This window comes from Zootoca vivipara, chromosome 10 (genome assembly GCF_963506605.1).
Source record: "Zootoca vivipara chromosome 10, rZooViv1.1, whole genome shotgun sequence".
Classification (NCBI taxonomy): Eukaryota; Metazoa; Chordata; class Lepidosauria; order Squamata; family Lacertidae; genus Zootoca; species Zootoca vivipara.
The window spans coordinates 67147288-67167342 of NC_083285.1; the positions used below are offsets into that span (position 1 = coordinate 67147288).

General features: G+C 50.9%; 1 protein-coding gene across 1 annotated transcript; it reads left to right on the forward strand.

Annotated features, from left to right (window-relative positions):
* The first annotated feature begins 94 nt into the window (after positions 1-94).
* On the forward strand, positions 95-18997 carry LOC118090725 (kunitz-type serine protease inhibitor bitisilin-3-like). Its single transcript, XM_060279758.1, has 4 exons — positions 95-122; positions 696-917; positions 14283-14453; positions 18836-18997. Exons 1-4 carry the CDS (start codon positions 95-97, stop codon positions 18838-18840), a joined length of 426 nt encoding a protein of 141 aa, XP_060135741.1. The 3' UTR covers positions 18841-18997.
* Positions 18998-20055: the final 1058 nt, after the last annotated feature.

Below are 20055 nucleotides of genomic sequence, written 5' to 3' on the forward strand. Positions count from 1 at the left end.
ACCAGAAAGGGTTACTTCTGGGTTTCACCACTTGCGCATGCGCAGTAGTGCTAAAATCGCTCTTTGCGCATGCGCACAAGTGCCAAATTGCGCCATGCACCTGCACAGATATGGCACTTCAGGTTGCGGCTTTTCATGTTGCAAACGGGCCTCCAGAACGGATCCCGTTCACAACCAGAGGTACCACTGTAATAATAATAATAATAATCTGACTGGATTTCTGCAGCCACTCTAGGCGGCTTGCAGCGCATCAAAAAATGCAAAACATTAGACATTAAATAATTTTCCTATATAGGGAAGCGATTGATGGTGACAATGGTGGCGATTATTGATTGGATTTTCTATCCGCTCTTCCCCGTAAAGTTCTCAGTGTAGATTATAGCTATATAAAAACGCAACATTAAAATTAGTTAAAACAATTTGCAATGAGAAAAATAGGCTGGATCTTAAATACACACACACACACACCTTGTGTCAAGGTCAGAGTAAAAAGGTATGTCTTCTGCATATGACAAATCTATACAATTAAGGTGCCAGACACACCTCTATAGGAATTCCACATCTTAGGGGCTGTCACAGTGAAGGCCCTCTCCCGAGCCACTACCCTTGGGTGGTGGAACGACCAAGAGGGCCTCCTCTGCCAAACTTAGCACCCAATAGGGTCTGTTGGGATACAGATATTTGGAGCCTATAAGTCTTGTCCTCTCCCTCCCTCTCATTTTCCTTTCAAACAGGCAAAAACTTCCACCTGGCGAATAGATTGGCAGCCCCCGATGCCGATTACCTAGCAGATGCCCAAGAGACAGAGCAAAGGTCTCTGGTGCCTGAAGGTCGGGCAGAGCAAGGATTATTTGGTGAAGTACAGAACAGGACCAACGCAGGTGTGCTTCTGAGAGAATCTGCGCCACCTCTGGCAGGTAAATCTTTTTCTTCCCTAAGGTGCTTGTTTGTCAACTCGGAAAGCATTTTCCTGGCACTCAGGGGCAGAATGAACTGCACTCCTGTTATGTACTGAGCTGAATCATAGAACAATAGGATCCAGAATCAGCAGTCTGATTGGTCCGCAGGAGCCACCCAATCCAACTCCAGGTGGAAGTGAATCCGCAACCTGATTGGCCTGCAGGAGCAGCCAATCAGGCGGCTGGCAGAAGTGAATCCGCAACCTGATTGGCCTGCAGGAGCAGCCAATCAGGCTGCTGGCAGAAGTCAATCCACAAACTGATTGGCCCACAGGTGTAGCCCTGAAGTAGCCAATCACGCAAAGCCCATTGTGTAAATAATGTATATAAGCAGATGGTTTGGGGGAAAGGGCCAGTCTTCTTCTTCTCTTCTGCTCATTGATGACTATGAGCTGAATAAAGAGCATGAAATTGACTCAAAAGCAGCCATGTAGGGTGGGCAGAGCAATCATAACTCTGCCCAGGGAACAAGAGAGTGGCGAATCTATCACTCCATTTAAAGCTGGCCACAGGGGAAGATGCGGGGATCATATTTCGCTGTACCTGTGGGGTGTAAGTCCAACTGATGGCTCGATTGAGAGATGGACGGATGGAGGGATGGATAGATAAATAAATAAATACAGTCATACCTCGGTTTAAGTACGCTTCGGTTTGAGTACTTTCAGTTTAAGTACTCCACGGACCGTCTGGAACGGATTAATCCACTTTCCATTACTTTCAATGGGAAAGTTCGCTTCAGGTTAAGTACGCTTCAGGTTAGGTACAGACTTCCAGAACCAATTGTGTACTTAAACCGAGGTACCACTGTAATGGGTGGCTCGTGCCCTTTGGATAATGGTAAGGCAGAAGACAGGTATCAGTATCAGGTGGCACCAACAAGGACAGACAGAACCACATTGTGACTGGTTTTTGGAAAGATTGTTGGTCGGTTGATTATTTAATTTCTATGCCACTTAATATAGGGTTGCCATTTTTCAAAAAGTGAAAATTCGAACTTTTGGGGGCAAAATTATTGAGGTTTTTTTTTAGTTTTGCCAAAAGTTGCTGAACTTTCTTTGCAAAATCTCGAAAAAAAAGAGTTTTTGAGCTATGAATTCGCCAAAATCTACAAATCGGCTGCCATACATCTGAATTTCCCCAGACATTTCAGTGATTTCTGCCCTGACACTGTTTCCAAGGGCTGAATACCAGCTATGTTCGGGAAATTCTAGATATGTGGCAATATATATTAAACTAGCTGACCCGGCCACGCGTTGCTGTGGTTCTTTCCTGTGATCCCCCCCACCCTGTCCTGATCCATGACGTATCCTGCCCCTCCTCCCTCCACCCCAGCTCATCCCTGTGTTTCGGTAGGATACCCTTCCCTCTGCTGTCCCTGGGGAGTGTTGGCCCCTCCCCCCTGTATCTCCATACCTTGGCCCCCACCCTTCGAAAAGGAACTGTTAGGTTCCGGGTTCTATTTCCCAGAATGCACTTTTGTCTGAACCCTCTGTTGTCCCTGGGCAGTGTTGGCCCCTACCCTCGGCATCTTCCTACATTGGCCCGATTCGAACCGCCGACCTTCTGATCAGCAAGCCCTAGACTCTGGTTTAACCCACAGTGCCACCTGGGTCACCTGTGATGGGGTGAGCTCAAATTGCTTTGTCTCAGCTCCTTCCAACCTAGCAGTCTGAAAGCACGTCAAAGTGCAAGTAGATAAATAGGTACCACTCTGGCGGGAAGGTAAACGGCGTTTCCGTGCACTGTTCTGGTTTCGCCAGAAGCGGCATAGTCATGCTGGCCACATGACCTGGGAAAACTGTCTGTGGACAAACGTCGGACTTCCTCGGCCAGTAAAGTGAGATGAGCGCCGCAACCCCAGAGTCGTTCGCGGCTGGACTTAACTGTCAGGGGTCCTTTACCTTTACATTTTTAGAAGAAGGGAGAACCCTTTGATGTCCTATACTTCCTTGTTACCTTGGCACAAGTTGTAAGCTAGATTGGTTGCTAATTGTCCTTCTGATTGAGGTTCCTGCTCCTTTTTTAAAAAAGCAGTACTTCAGGCACAGGAAACCTGGGGTGTTTTAATTCAGGTTTAGTAGCGGGAGAGAGAAAGCAAGCACAGGAAACACAACAGGCGCTAAGGAAAATGAAATTAAGGTTAACACTCGCCTCCCCGCCTGTGCCTAACAGCCCAAGTCCTCCACATCCCCGTTGTTGACCCTCCAAGTCTTTCCGGTTAGAAGTTGCCTTGACCCAGACCCACATACCACCTGGGTACACAGAATTCAAAGCATCGCTTCCCTTCCTATGGCGAAGGAATGCAGCCTCCTTTTGCAGAGTCTGGGTGGAAAGGGGGCAAACTAAGCCTGTCGGGTTTTGTTTGTTTTTTGCTAGTGTTTCCCACAACATGTCATGGATGCAAAAACAGTGCATTAGTTGCAGGTTTATCCTGGACTGTCCACACACGTCATTGCAAATAGTTCTGCGATACATCCCCTTTGTATCATTAGGGACGCTGGTAGTGCTGGGGTCTAAACCACTGAGCCTCTTGGGCTTGCCGATCAGAAGGTTGGCGATTCGAATCCCCATGACGGGGTGAGCTCCCGTTGCTCTGTCCCAGCTCCTGCCAACCTAGCAGTTCGAAAGCACGCCAGTGCAAGTAGATAAATAGGTAGTGCTGTGGCAGGAAGGTAAACAGTGTTTCCATGCACTCTGGTTTCTGCCACGGTGCCCCGTTGCACCAGAAGCGATTTAGTCCTGCTGGTCATATGATACGTAAAGCTGTCTGTGGACAAACACCGGCTCCCTCGGCCTGAAAGCGAGATGAACGCCGCAACCCTGTAGTTGCCTTTGACTGGACTTAACTGTTCAGGGGTCCTTTTCCTTTACTTTACCTTTATGTTACTGCATTGTTTTCATCTGGAAAGGCAATCATGCACTACAGCACAACCAAAGCAAGAGAAAAATAGGTAAACCAGAATATTTTGGGTAAAAAGAAGTTGCGTGCTTTCAGCAGGAAGTTGCAGGGCATGCATCAACTGGAAAGAAAACAATATATCTATCATGATTAAGTGTGTCCATCCCAATAACATCATGAATGCACATATCATTAAGAATGCAAAATAATCTGGGTGCTCCTGCGATTGAATGCTTTCCCATCAAAGAATTCCCCCGCATCTAGAGAACTAGCTTGTCAGGGGCAAGGGTTCTAGCCGCCTGAGCTGCTAGATTTATACATACGGTGCATTTTTACCATGTAAGAGCTTGCAGTCCAGGCCGGAGATCGTTTCGCCACCTCCATGAGAATTAAGCCAATTGTTTATTGCTAACTCTCAAGGCTTCCATCGAGCTGGACCTTCGAATCGTCTCTGCTACTTGCCATTAGCAACAGGTTCTAGGAGGGGCTCGTGTGGAATTTGATCAAGTGGGGGAACCTACCTAATTCACACGTTCTGAAACAGTGAAATGAGATGCAACCATCTGTTGAAATTTGCACTTCTCTGAATTTTGCGAGGCCATTTCTCCCGCCGAGTGATATTTATGAAAAAGTGCAGATGAGTGTGATGAATGCATTCTGCTAGGGGAAATTGCTTTGCAAAAAGTGTGCGAACAAATTTTTGCAAGGACTCAAAAAATAAAATAAAAAAGCAATGTGGAAATATGGAGACTAGACCTTAAGATAGGAAAGCTGAGAAATGGAAATTGACCAATTCCCCTATTCCTTACTCAAGCTGGATTCCTTCTCTCCATCCTAACAAGGACAGTTTTTTAGCCCTGGGGGCTTGCAGGGGGTGGAGTATTGTAGGCCTATATGCCATTGACTCTCAGCTCGCCATCCCATTAGTGGCAGGCAGCCAGGCTTATAAATAGCTCTTCCCCAGCAATGAGCGCAGATAGCAAATCTGAATGCTAACAGGATCCTGCTATCGGGACAGACCCATGTCCTCCTGTTTAGTTTTGGACCCCCTCAGACATACAGATTCCCCCCCCACACACACACCTCACTGTGACATTCACCCCCAGCCTCCCCCAACGCGGCCACCGATTCCCCTCTGACTAACACCCAACCTTTTTGCCTAAGCCGTTAAAAGCCATTAAGGCTCCTTTTTATTGCTCCCGATGCTTCTGCCGCCCGGCGATTGTTTCCGTGACATTTTTATCAAGAGCTCCTCGTACGGCGGAGGGAGGGAGGGGGGTGCGGGCCACGCCGAGCCTGTAGCGATCAATATTTAAATCTCAGCAAATTTATTTGCATGCCCTCATTAAACCAGCGGATTTCCATTTGCCTCTGCGGCTCCAGGGGATCAGGAGATAATGGATCCGTCTCTGCGCTGGCGGTGGCGAGCACGCCAAGCACATTACGGGGTGAAAAGCAGTGAATTAAATGGCATTTCGGAGAGTCACTTTCACTAGGGGAAGTGGCCCAGTAATGGAGCTTATGGGGGGGAGTGGTTTAACCAGCCCCCAAGGGGGGGAACCTCCATCTCTTTTCAGCAGTGAAGGAAATTGGTGAATATGAAGCTGCACTTTCACCCATGGTTGACATCAGCTCGGTGCATAGTATAATAATAATACTAAAAATGTTGGGAAAGATTGAGGGCACTAGGAGAAGGGGACGACAGAGGACGAGATGGTTGGACAGTGTTCTCGAAGCTACGAACATGAGTTTGACCAAACTGCGGGAGGCAGTGGAAGACAGGACTGCCTGGCGTGCTCTGGTTCATGGGGTCACGAAGAGTCGGACACGACTAAACAACAACAACAATACTAAAAATGTATAATAATACCGCGAAGTTGAAAAAACAAGCTGAATTGGCCTCAGCCTGTGAGGCACCGGGTGAAATTGCCACAATTCTCATTGTGGGAGCTGAGGCAGTTTCACCCCAGTGCCTAGCAGGCTGGGATAATAATAATAATTAATCATTAGAATTAATAATTAATATTTATTTGTACCCTGCCCATCCGGCTGGGTTTCCCCAGCCACTCTGGGCGGTTGTCAACAGATTTAAAACAGAATAAAACATCAAACATTAAAAACTTCCCTAAACAGGGCTGCCTTCAGATGTCTTCTAAAAGTCAGATAGTTGTTTATTTCCTTGACATCTGACGGGAGGGTGTTCCACAGCACGGGCGCCACTGCTGAGAAGGCCCTCTGCCTGGTTCCCTGTAACTTGGCTTCTTGCAGTGAGAGAACCGCCCGAAGGCCCTCGGAGCTGGATCACAGTGTCCGGGATGGACGATGGCGCTGGAGACACTCCTTCGGGTATACTGGGCCAAGGTCGCTTAGGGCTTTAAAGGTCAGAATTGTGCTCAGAAACGTACTGGGAGCCAATGGAGGTCTTTCAGGGCCGGTGTTATGTGGTCTCGGCGGCCGCTCCCAGTCACCAGTCTAGCTGCCGCATTCTGGATTAGTATAAAGCACTCTTGCAACAAACGGCCTGTTGACATGAGAGTGGGATTTCTCTTGACAAAGTAAGAACATCAGAAGATGGATAAGGCCCAAAGTGGTCGGCATCCTGTTCCCAAAGTAGCCAATGAGATGCCACAACGGGAAGCCCAGAAGCAGAACCAAAACACTGTCAAGCCCTGTCAAAACATAGCCGTCACGGCAAGTTGTCCCTGATAGCCTCCGTGAATTCATATAACCCCCTTTACAAGCTGTCCAAGTTGGTGGCTGTCGCTATATCCCATGGAAGCGAATTCCATGCACTCGTCAAATTGTAGAATTGGAAGGGACCCCAAGAGTCATCTAGTCCAACCCCCTGCAATGCAGGAATCTCAACTGAAGTACGCCTGACAGATGGCCATCCAAAGCTCTGCTTGGTAGTTAGAAGGATGCAAGCGTCCCCAAATCTTCCAGGGGTCAACCTGACCTGGATCCAGACTGTGAACTATTTTGGGGGCTTCACACAGTGTTTAATTATAGTTTGAAACCATAACTACATGTGAGGTGGGGCGGGGGCAGGGAAGAGGCGCAGGATGCCTGCAGAACTCTCTTCTTCTCCTCCTCCTCACCACCGTTCTTCTTAAAAACCTCTAAGGAGGGAGAGTCCACTATCTCTCTCCTAAGAGAGCCCGTTCCACTGTTGAACGGCTTGCTACCAGAAATTTCTTCCTGAAGCATCGTCGGAATCTCCTGTCTTGTAACTTGAAGCCATTGGTTCGAGTCCTACCCTCTGAAGCAGGAGAAATCTCTTCAAATATCTCGGGGGGCTGTGACATAGTAGCTGCAAACGCAAAATTCAGAAAAGTGCAAATTTCAAAGGATGGTTGTGTTTTTTCAGTTCTTGCGTTGTTTTGGACAGTGCATAATAGGGTGGTTTTTCTTTGCATTTGACCTGAATCAAAGTTCTTCTCCACATCCTTAGTTGTAAAAGGTAAAAGACCCCTGGGTGGTTAAGTCCAGCCAAAGGCGACTATGGGGTTGCGGTGCTCATCTCGCTTTCAGTCCGAGGGAGCCGGTGTTTGTCCACAGGCAGCTTTCTGGGTCATGTGGCCAGCAGGACTAAACCGCTTCTGGCGTAACAGAACACCGTGACAGACGCCAGAGCGCACGGAAACGCTGTTTACCTTCCTGCTGCAGCGGTACCTATTTATTTACTTGCACTTTGACGTGCTTTCGAACTGCTAGGTTGGCAGGAGCTGGGATCGAGCAACAGGAGCTCACCCCGTTGCGGGGATTCAAACCGCCGACCTTCTGATCGGCAAGCCCAAGAGGTTCAGTGGGTTAGACCACAGTGCCACCCGCATCCCTCCTTAGCTGTGACCAACCCTAACTGAAATACATTCCGATTTCTCCACTCTCTTACCCCAGCTCTCTGCCCCGCTTGCTTCCTCTCTGGTTTCTCGTATGCTGACTTTTAGATTGTTACCTCCTTGGGTCAGGTATATCCATGGTATTAGTAGAACCTGGGGTTTTATTTTTTAAAATATATTTTTATTGATTTTAACACATTTTAACACATACAAAAATTGAAAAATGTAAAGAAAAAAGAAAAAAGAACAAAAAACAAAGAATACAAAGAATACAAAAAAGAACAAAGACAAAAAGAAAAAACCTTTCTTTAACAATATAATCAATACAATTTCTTCTTCTGTCGACTTCCTCCCCCCCCCTCCACGCTTCTATTTATAACTGATATAGCACTCTCTACTTCTTAAATCAATTCTTCTAAAATACTCGTTATACGGATGTGAGGGACAGGGGATATCGCGAAGTCCCTCCCCTCCTGAGTTCAAGCCCGTCCCCGAGCAAAGGGGAAAGCAGGGAGAGTTCCGATTCCAGTGGGGAAGCAGGAAGTCGTGTCCGAGGCTCAGGCAAGGTAGAGGAGCCAGGGTCCCAGGTGGGACAGGAAGGGGCAAGCAAGGGGGGAAGACCCATCCCCCCAACTCCAGAATTACGCAGGAAGAGGAGGGGCAAGAGGATGGGTCTGCCAAAGCTTTTGTGTTGGAGAAAGACGCGCCAAAAGCCATTAGGAGGTTCTGAAACCGACTGACCACATCACTCCGTGTAAATAGCAATGACTTGAGCACTGTAAATACGCAGCACCAATAAAAGAATAAAATGCAGAGCTGCGTAGCGTCGTTACTCTGAAGTAGTCCACTCCGGCCACCGTGACAGCAACCTCCTAATCATTTTTGGGCTACTTTGGAGTTGCCGGGATGAGCGTGTCAGAGGCGGAGAAGTGGCGGCAGATCGCTGAGCAAGCCCAGCTAGAACTGCAGCAGCTGTCGCTGCAGGCGCAGGGAGAATTGAAGGCAGCTAAAGAGGAGACTAAGAAGGTCCAGGACGACCGGCTACAACTTGCGGAACAGGTGAGAGAGCTTCAGGAAAAAGAGCAGCAATTAAGGGCGGTGGCGGTAGACCTCCAAAACAAGCTGGATGCAGAGAAAAACAAGGCGGGAGGGGCACCCCAAGTCCAAGTGCTGCCAGGAAGGAGAGCTGGGACCCTAGTTAGCAAGTTCAATGGAGACCCGAAGGAATTTCAGGGCTTTGAGACTGAGATTGTGTATGCTCTTGAGCTGCACCACGATGAGTTCCCTGATGATGAGCACAGAGTAGCGTTTATTGTGGAGCACCTTACCGGGGCAGCCAGGGAGTGGCTAAGACCGTTAATTGCAACAAGGAATCCTTGCATGAAGAATGTCAAACTATTTCTAGAAGGTTTGAAAACGATGTATTCGTCCGATAGTCATATGGACCAGACTAAGGAGGAACTTCATAATTTACGCCAAGGAAATATGACAGTTCGCGCGTATTGGGCGAAATTCACCATGCTGGTGCACAGATTGGGGTGGGAACTGGGGTCCCCCCCTATGCAAGCGGCGTTCTACTTGGGGTTGCATGAGGAGGTGAAGGATGAGCTCTCGAGAGGTCCAAAGCCCAGTAATATGGATCAGCTGAGCAAAGCGGCTCTGGCGGTGGGGGTGAGACAGGAATCCCGGTGGAGCGACAAGCAAGCAACGCGCGCAAAGCGGGCTTGGTTCCCACGGTCGCAGGAGAAGCCACTCCCCCAACAACCCTTTCAAGCCACGCCTGGGGCCAGTCAGGACCAGGAACCCATGCAGATTGATAGCGCGCGCGCGCGCGGGCTTTTCAAACCCCAGCGGCGCCAAGACGCAAGGAGGGAAGGGGTGGGAATTGCTTTCTCTGCAACTCCCCCCAGCATCTCGTCAGAGACTGCCCACATCGCAGGGAGTGGCAAGGAAAGGCGGGAACGGTTGTGCCCTCCCCCACTGACGCAGCACCACAGCAGGGAAACGGGAAAGCCTGGCTGCAGGAGACAAGGGGCAGCAGCCAGGCACAGTCAGCAGACAACAGCCCCAGCCCACCCACCCGCACAGAGAGGAGCAGAGCCAGCCCACCCCTCCCAGAGCAGGAGTGGTTCTAGAAGTGACGCTCACGCTTCCAAATGGCTATCCCCTTACAGTCCTCGCCCTAATTGACAGTGGGGCGTCAGCGAACTTCTTCTCGAGAAACTTTGCAGAAGAGCACCAGATCCAGCTTCTGCAGCTGGATTTTCCTCTGCACGTGGCAACCATTGACGGCAGAGAGCTGCTGGGAGGGGCCATCACTCATCAAACCCCCCCCATGAGAATGACGGTTGGAAGGCACTCGGAGACACTGGCATTCAACGTCACCACCATCTCAGACCCCCCCATAGTTTTGGGCATGAGCTGGCTGGCGCGCCACGACCCCTCCATAAGTTGGCATCAGAGATGCATCACATTTGGATCGGACTTTTGCCTAGAACATTGCATGCAGCACCAACCAGGGGAGGGGCCTCCGATAGCCACGGTGGCCACCATGCACGTCAAAGGGGGTGAAGCGATACCCAAACCGTACTGGGACCTGCAGGAGGTCTTCAGCGAAGCGGAGTCCGACCACCTGCCCCCACACAGGCCTTTTGACTGCCAGATCAACCTGGTGCCAGGGGCAACTATACCCCCAGCCAAGCTGTACGCCATGTCAGACCAGGAACTGGAGGATCTGCGCGCTTTCATCGACAAGAACCTCAAGCGGGGGTTCATCAGAGAAAGCAAGGCAGCAGGGGGCAGCCCGGTCTTCTGGGTGGACAAGAAAGACACGCAACAGCGCCGCCTGGTGGTGGATTTTAGACGGCTGAATTCGGTGACAGAACCAGTGGCTTTCCCCATGCCCAGAGTGGATGATCTCCTGACAGCGGCACGCAGGGGCAAGATTTTCACCAAGCTAGACCTGAGGGGGGCGTACAACTTGATCAGAATCCGGGAGGGCGATGAGTGGAAGACCACGATGTTCACGCCGCTGGGCTCTTTTGAATATCTGGTGATGCCCTTCGGGTTGCAAGGGGGCTCAGCATGCTTCCAGGCCTTCATGCACCACGTCCTGGGGTCCCTCCTCTTCAGGAAATGCTTGGTCTTTCTGGATGACATCCTTATTTACTCCAACGACCCAGTGCAGCACGTGAAGGACGTCAGGGAGGTGTTACAGCGCCTGAAGGAGAACCACCTGTATGTGAAGCTGGAGAAGTGCAAGTTTCACACCAGGGAGGTGGACTTCCTGGGCTACAAGCTGTCAGACAAGGGGCTAGCGATGGACAAGGACAAGGTGCAGGCCATCCTGGACTGGCACAGCCCCAGGACGCGCAAAGATGCCCAACGCCTACTAGGCTTCGCCAACTTCTACAGGAAGTTCATCAAGAACTTCTCTCGAGTTACGGCTCCCATCACTGACTGCCTGAGAGGCAAGCAGAAGTTCCGGTGGACACCAGAGGCGCAAGCAGCGTTCGAAAGCCTCAAGAGGGTGTTCGCCTCAGACCAGAACCTGTTCCACGTGGTTCAGGACGCGCCCCTACGCATTGAGACAGATGCCTCTGACAAAGCTGTGGGCGCCATTTTGTTGCAACTGGACACCAACAGAGAGTGGAGACCCTGTGCCTTCTTCTCCAGGAAGTTGACCCAGCCAGAGCGGGACTACACAGTTTTTGATCGGGAACTTCTGGCGATCCACGCGGCGTTCCAGCACTGGAGACACTTCCTGGTGGGCGCCAAGCACCCCATCCAGGTGTGCACAGACCACAAGAACCTGGAGTTCTGGAGAACTGCCAGGGTGCTCAACCAGCGGCAGATACGGTGGGCAGAGTTCTTCTCGAACTTCAACTTCTCCATACACTACATCCCGGGAGAGCAGAACGTCAGGGCGGATGCCCTCTCCCGCAAGCCAGAGTACATGGAGGAGGAGGCGCCACCAGCCCCAAGGCACATTTTCCCCCCGTCGGCATGGTCCTGCGGAGCAGCAGTGGTGAGCGAGGCAGAACTCACAGCACTGACGGCAGCGGATGAATTTGCCAACCGCATCTTCAGAGAACTGAGAGGGGGGAGGGAGCAGGCAAAAGACTTTGCAGACCGCAGAGGGCTGCTTTTCTACAAGGGTGCACTGTACCTGCCCACCACCCAGCTCAGACGTACGGTCCTCAAACAGATGCACGACAACCCAACGGCGGGGCATTTTGGAAGGGACAAGACCACTCACCTAGTCATGAGACACTTCTGGTGGCCAGGGGTGAGGGAAGATGTTCGAGACTATGTACGGGGCTGTGACACCTGCCAGCGGGCAAAGGTGGTCAGAGCAGCGCCACCAGGGTTGCTGGAGCCCTTAGCCACGCCACACAGGCCGTGGGAAGTAGTGTCCATGGACTTCATCACAGACCTGCCGTCGTCCAGGGGCAAGACCGCAGTGTTGGTGGTGGTGGACCTCATGTCCAAAATGTGCCACTTTATACCGTGTGCCAGGGCAGTCTCTGCAGAAGAGACAGCCAAACTGTTTGTTGATCACGTTTTCAGACTGCATGGATTACCTTTAAGGGTTATTTCGGATCGTGGCCGCCAATTTGTTTCCAGGTTCTGGCGGCGGCTCATGAACCTCCTGCAGGTGGAGGTCAGCTTGTCGACGGCTAGACACCCGCAGACCAACGGACAAGCGGAGAGGGTCAACGCCATTCTGCAGCAGTACCTGAGATGCTACGTCAGCCAGAGGCAAACGGACTGGGTGGATCGCCTGCCACTAGCAGAATTTGCCTACAACAATGCAGTGCACGTCTCCACAGGGGTGTCGCCCTTTAAGGCCAATTACGGGCGCGACCTCAGATCTTTCCCAGAGAGGGAGGGGGAGGAGGAGGAGGAGGGCCCACAGGCTGAGGATTGGGCAGAGGAACTGGAGACGGTGCACCAGCAGCTCAGAGAACACTTGGAGAGGGCCAAGGAAGCGTACAAAAAGGGGGCAGATCGCCACAGGCGACAAGGGGAGGTCATCAGGGTGGGGGACAAGGTGTGGTTGTCCTCGGAGGGCCTTCCCACCAGAGGGAGGTGCAAAAAGCTGGCACCCAAAAGGCTGGGCCCCTTCACGGTCACGCAACAGGTCAACCCGGTGGCATACAGGCTGGCACTGCCAGGGGACATGAGGGTGCATCCAGTGTTTCATAGATCGCTGCTGTCGCCATACAGGGAAAGCAGCAGGCTCCGAGACAGCGAACAAACCCCCGAGGGAGGGGGGGAGAGGGAAGGCAGGGAGCAACTCAATGAGGCCACGGCCATCCTGGATTCAAGGTGGGGGGTGGGGGGACTGGAGTACCTCATGGCATGGGAGGATGCTCCACCGTCCCAAAATGAATGGGTCCCAGCCACTCAGATACAGGAGGAATTCTTGGTGGAAGAATTTCACGCCCTCTTTCCCCACAGACCCAAGCCCTGGCACATGGAAAGGGAGGGGGAGGAGGAGGAGGCACGGGAGAGCAGCTCACCATGGCGCTGGGAAGCGGAGTTTGAGGAACCAGAGGATGAGGTATGGGTGTCACCGAGATCCACCCAGTCAGAGGAAGGAGCAGATTGGCAGAACGTTTTTACCCCCACCAGCTCTGAAGCCACGGACTTTTTGGGATTCCCGTCCTCCCAGGCGGAAGGGGGGGGCTCGCAGGACTGGGGGGAGGTGTTCACACCAACGGGCTCGGAGAGCACTGAGTTCTTAGGCTTCCAGTCGTCACCGACACATGGGGGGGGCCTGGGGAGGGGTGAAGGAGAGCTTGGGAGGGGGGTGGATGTGAGGGACAGGGGATATCGCGAAGTCCCTCCCCTCCTGAGTTCAAGCCCGTCCCCGAGCAAAGGGGAAAGCAGGGAGAGTTCCGATTCCAGTGGGGAAGCAGGAAGTCGTGTCCGAGGCTCAGGCAAGGTAGAGGAGCCAGGGTCCCAGGTGGGACAGGAAGGGGCAAGCAAGGGGGGAAGACCCATCCCCCCAACTCCAGAATTACGCAGGAAGAGGAGGGGCAAGAGGATGGGTCTGCCAAAGCTTTTGTGTTGGAGAAAGACGCGCCAAAAGCCATTAGGAGGTTCTGAAACCGACTGACCACATCACTCCGTGTAAATAGCAATGACTTGAGCACTGTAAATACGCAGCACCAATAAAAGAATAAAATGCAGAGCTGCGTAGCGTCGTTACTCTGAAGTAGTCCACTCCGGCCACCGTGACACATATTATTCTTGATCCATTATAACCACAAATTTCTAATATTTAAAAATCTCGTTTGAATCTAGAAATCATAGTAAATATTTTACATTTAATCTTACTTCCTCGTTTCTATATCTAATTGCCTCATCAGCCTCTTTATACTTCCACTTCCCTTATTGTCCATTTTTAATCTTATATTTCTTCTCCAAATAAATCTTAAATTTCTTCCAAGTAGTACCTGGGGTTTTAAAAGTGGATTTTCATTTAGCACACTGAGTGTCTCTCTCCTCTCCACCCAAAGTTGCTTGAGGTGATGATGACGTCTCACCCACCCACGAGCTGTTTGTGGTTCCTTGCAGATCCTTGTGCCCTGCCAATGGACGAAGGCTCCTGTCTACAGTACACTGTGCTCTGGTATTACCACCAGGCAGCCGACAAGTGCCGGCCTTTTATATTTGGAGGCTGCGGAGGGAACGCCAATCAGTTTCCATCCAAGTGGAAGTGCGAGCTGTGGTGCAAGAAGACTACAGGTGAGGTGGCCTTGTGTGGTGGCGAGGCCGGCACCAAGGGGCATGTGGCTATTGTGCTCTCCTCACGCCGCCCTGCCTGGATCTGAGCCTTGCAAGGCCACTTGGGGAGGGTGGCGTGGGGATGTGGCAACTGTGCGCCCATCGATCCCCCCCCATCACCCTCTCTGAGTGGCCTTGCAAAGCTCAGACCCGGCGAGGGTGTCAAGTGGAGGGCGCAACAGCCATGTCGCTCAGGGATGGTGCTGTTTCAGCAGTGGTGGGGGCTGAGGCTGGGCAGGTTTGGGGGGCTCCATTTGTCCCTCATCCTGCCCCCAGCATGGGGGCATGGGCAGGCACACACACACACACAAACACACACACACCTGGCGGCATGGAACCCCCATCGTCCAGCCCAGACACTGAGGTCCAGCTCCAAACGCCTTCTGGCGGTTTCCTCCCTGTGAGAAGTGAGGTTGCAGGGAACCAGGCCGAGGGCCTTCTCGGTGGTGGCGCCCGCCCTGTGGAACACCCTCCCTTCAGATGTCAAGGAAATAAACAACTATCTACAGTGGTGCCTCGCTTAACGAATGCCCTGCTTAACTAAATTTCCGCTTAACGAAAGGATTTTTCGAGCGGAGGTTGCCTCGCTAGACTAATCCATTTTACGAAAAATCCGTCTAGCGAATCGCGGTTTCCCATAGGAATGCATTGAAATTCAATTAATGCGTTCCTATGGGCAAAAAAAATTCAATGCATTCCTATGGGATTCGCTAGACGAATTTTTCGTTATAAGAAAAGACCCGTGGAACGAATTAAATTCGTCTAGCGAGGCACCACTGTAACTTTTGGAAGACATCTGAAGGTAGCCCTCTTTAGGGAAGTTTTTTAATGTTTGACCTTTTATCGTGTTTTTAATACTCTGTTGGGAGCCGCCCAGAGTGGCTGGGGAAACTCAGCCAGATGGGCGGAGTATAAATTATCGCTACTATTATTATTTTATTAATTACCTCCCAAACATAGAAAGCAGTGCTGAGCTGGGTGGACCAGTGCTCTGACTCAGCCTAAAGCAGCTTCCTTTGTTCCTTTTTGGGAAGGGCTGTAGCTCAGCCTTGCCTTGCATGCCCCAGGTCTGATCCCCAGCATCTCCAGGTCGGACTGGGAGAGAAGCCCTTCCCGAAATCCCGGAGATCCACTGCCAGTCAGGGTAGACAATAATCCTGGCCATGTTCTGACTCAGTGTGAAACAGATGCCTATGTCCCAGCCCCAAAGATTGTTCTTCAGAGCCCTGCCAGGCTGCCAGTGCCTCCTAGAAAATATTTCAGATTAAGGGCTGATGCAGGGACCATATTTCTCCTGCCTCCACTTCCCCCATTCCTTGCAAGCCAGTATGTGGCAGTGCATAAAGACACCTATGCAGAAATTGGATTCAGCTGGCAATGAAGCAGTCCGTTGCCGGCTGATCCTAAACCCCTTTAGCTACTGTTCCGATGAGCTAACCCTCCTCTTTCCCACTGAGCTCGAGCACCATCTACGCAGGTGCCAGGCTGACGCTCTCCACAGTCAGTTTCCTCCCTTCCCACCCACGCCCTCAACGCAAGCAAGAGGAGAATAACATGGAAGCGAAAGGGGAGTTGAGCAAAAGTTCCGAGCCGCTGGAAACTTTTGCAGGGCACAGTTGCACGCTCCCTCACCGAGAAACCTCTTGTTAAAGCGTGCATAGAAATATATCGCTCCAAATCTTGACAGGTCCTCTCATTCCCCTCCGGTGTCACTCTGGGCAAAATTTGGCAAACGGGGCGACACTTGTGGGGAAACCACTTCGTGATTGATCATCAGCCGCCTCCTAAATGTTGTCACCCCGATACAAAAGAAGAAGAGACCCCTGAGAGTAGATTGTGGGTCTGCCTAATCGAAAAACAGGAAACCTGCAGTTTTCCTAGCGTCATTGGACTTCAGCTCCTTTCAGCCTTGGCCTTTGAATTCCCAAGTCCATGCGCAAAAGCAATTTCCGGTGCCCAGACATGGGCAGAGCGGCACCGGAAATCGGTTCTGCACATGCCCAGGCATATGCGCAGAGGCGATTTCCGGCAGCACTCGGCAAGTGAGCGAGCAGACAGCCGCCAAGCGAGGCGTTTTACTGGGCGGCAGCTGGCTGCTCGCTCACAGGGGGGGGAGTGGAGCCTCCCTGGCCAGCAGGGAGGGAGAGGAGCTGCTTCCTTTGGAATCCGGGGAAATTACGGGATATCTAATGATCCGGGATAGCAGCGGGAAACGGATTGAAATAAGGGAGTTTCCCGCAAAAAACGGGAGGGTTGACAGCTATCCAAGTCATGTTACAACTTTTTAGCAGCCCTCATTTTTTGAGTTTGACAGTTGAAGAGTTCAACACGCCCTAATGGTTCGTTTCCAGTTGATGCATGCCCTGTAAATTCCAGGGTACGATTCTTGTCTCACCGTACCCCTGCCCAGATGGCAATGATGCAGTAACAATGGGGAAGCATTGCAGAAAAGCTAATAATGCAGAATAATGTGTGGGTGGTCCAGTAGAAATCCACCCCTATGCGCTACTATTGTGTCAATTACATGTCGCAGAAGGCACCCTCTGTGTGCAGCACCCCTAAAGGTAAAGGTAAAGGACGCCTGGACAGTTAAGTCCAGTCAAAGGCTACTCTGGTGTTGCAGCGCTCATCTCACTTTCAGACCAAGGGAGCCACCATTTGTCCACAGACAGTTTTCCGGGTCATGTGGCCAGCATGACTAAACTGCTTCTGGCACAACGGAACACTGTGACGGAAACCAGAGCGCACGGAAACGCCATTTACCTTCCCGCCGGAATGGGACCTATTTATCTACTTGCACTGGTGTGCTTTCGAACTACTAGGTTGGCAGGAGCTGGGACAGAGCAACAAGAGCTCACCCCATTGTGGGGATTCGAACCGCAGACCTTCCGATCGGCAAGCCCAAGGGGCTCAGTGGTTTAGACCACAGCGCTGTGGGGATGTTTATTGAGGCAGGAGAGGGTATATTATTTTATGATATCCTTCCTAACTCGCGTTAGCAAGTTCTATAACTTAGCAGAGTTGTTAAGCAATCCCCCTTTTAAATTACACAGCGGTTAGCTAGTTGCATGCTCATCTGAGCCTCACCATTTAGGATTCCTGGTTTCCCTTTTTAAAAGGTAAAGGGACCCCTGACCATTAGGTCCAGTCGTGACCGACTCTGGGGTTGCGCGCTCATCTCGCATTATTGGCCGAGGGAGCCGGCGTATAGCTTCCAGGTCATGTGGCCAGCATGGCAAAGCCGCTTCTGGCAAACCAGAGCAGCACATGGAAACGCCGTTTACCTTCCCGCTGTAGCGGTTCCTATTTATCTACTTGCATTTTGACATGCTTTCGAACTGCTAGGTTGGCAGGAGCTGGGACCGAGCAACGGGAGCTCACCCCTCCTAACAGAATAGAGACGGCCATCTGATTAAAGTTAACATAAAACTAGTTTACTTACAATCATCCAGTTCACAATAAGATCCTTGAAGGCAGACTTAATTTGCAGAACAACGTATAACCCTCTGAACTATCCCATAAGGGAAATAGTCTCAAGCGACTGCGACTCAGCAGTCACTTCTCCTGCGTAACTCTTAGGAACACAAAACGGAGAACAGGAAGAGCAGAACATGGAGGCCATGTGCTCCACTGTCCAAGAACAGGCCACACCCACATTAAGTCACATGCAAAGGAAGTCAGTCCAAGCTCAGGAGGAACTAGCCAGTTTTCTCCTGAGTGATGTCATATAGAGGATGTCCTATAGAGGAGGGAGAAAGGTTGTTTTCTGCTGCTCCAGAGAAGCGGACACGGAGCAATGGATTCAAGCTACAAGAAAGAAGATTCCACCTAAACATTAGGAAGAACTTCCTGACAGTAAGAGCTGTTCGGCAGTGGAATTTGCTACCAGGGAGTGTGGTGGAGTCTCCTTCTTTGGAGGTCTTTAAGCAGAGGCTTGACAGGCATATGTCAAGAATGCTTTGATGGCGTTTCCTGCTTGGCAGGGGGTTGGACTGGATGGCCCTTGTGGTCTCTTCCAACTCTATGATTCTATGATTCTATGATTCTATGATACAAAGCGTTCCCCAGCATGTGCATTGTAGGAATGTTGTATTAGGCTGCAATACGTTTTTACATCCCCACAAGTGCCAACCACATCCCTTAGCACCCCTAAAATTATATTGTCAGTCCCGAACGCATTGCAGAGATCACTGTAGGAGGGGACTGAGTTGTTCCATAAGGATTTGGTGATGCTTCTCATCCCTAGATGTTCAAGCAATGAAAGCCCTCTCTTCCAGCTGGTTTAAGATATGCTCTTGTTTGTTTTCTTTTGTTTCCCTTTCCCTTCTGGAAATCTGCTACAGGATGATGACCGGTTGATGGGAACGAGGAAGCAGCACCAACCAGGACTCTACATTTGGCAAAGGGGGTAGTTGGACAAAGGCCGGGTTTTGTTTTTTGCCACTTACCTGTTCTGTGAACAAGGGAGATACCACTTGGAGGAAAATAAATCCATTGGGAAGGGAGTTTCCGTTTCTTTGCTTGGAAGATGGTTACGTCCATAAGGACATTAGAAGAGATGTGCTGACTGAGATCAAAGGCCCGTCTAGTCCAGCATCCTGTTGTCACAGTGGCCAACCAGATGCCCCTATGGGAAGCCCAAAACAGGACCCAAAACACACCACACACACCCCTGCCCCGAGTTACTGCGGGGTAGACTTCTGATATTTTTAGAAGTTGTAGGAGAAGCTCTCCTGCAGAATGGGTACATAGCCTGGTCCGGAGCTGTATAGGGTCTTATACAGTGGAACCTCGGTTTATGAACACCTCGGTTTACGAATTTTCGGTTTACGAACGCCGCGGACCCATCTGGAATGGATTAATTCACTTTCCATTACTTTCAATGGGAAAGTTCGCTTCAGCTTATGAACGCTTCAGTTTATGAACAGACTTCCGGAACCAATTACACCCATGCTTCGGGTTAAGTACGCTTCAGATTGAGTACTCCACAGACCCATCTGGAACGGATTAATCCATTTTCCATTACTTTCAATGGGAAAGATCGCTTCAGTTTATGAACGCTTCAGTTTAAGTAGTCCGCGGACCGCCTGGAACAGATTAATCCACTTTCCATTACTTTCAATGGGAAAGTTCGCTTCAGCTTATGAACGCTTCAGTTTATGAACAGACTTCCGGAACCAATTGTGTTCATAAACCGAGGTACCACTGTATGTTAATGCCAACACCTTGAATTTGGGCGCGATAGCCACCGACACGAATCCCGCTGGCAGGATATATGCTGGCAGTCATTTGCTCCCACAAACAACCTAGATGCCACGTTCAGCACCATTGGCAGGCTCAGGACCAAACTCAAAGGTCCCCCCCACGTAGAGGTTATATGCACCCAGGTCTGTGCAGAAGATGAGTGTGGAGAGCTTGTCCGAACATAGGCATGCAAGCTCGCCACACGCCCCGACCAACCATTTCCTTCTGATTATTCCCCTGTTCTTGGATCATGCCTGACGCCCGATCTATTAAATGCGCGCAAATCCCCCGAGGTTCTAGCTGGCAAACTGAGCCACGA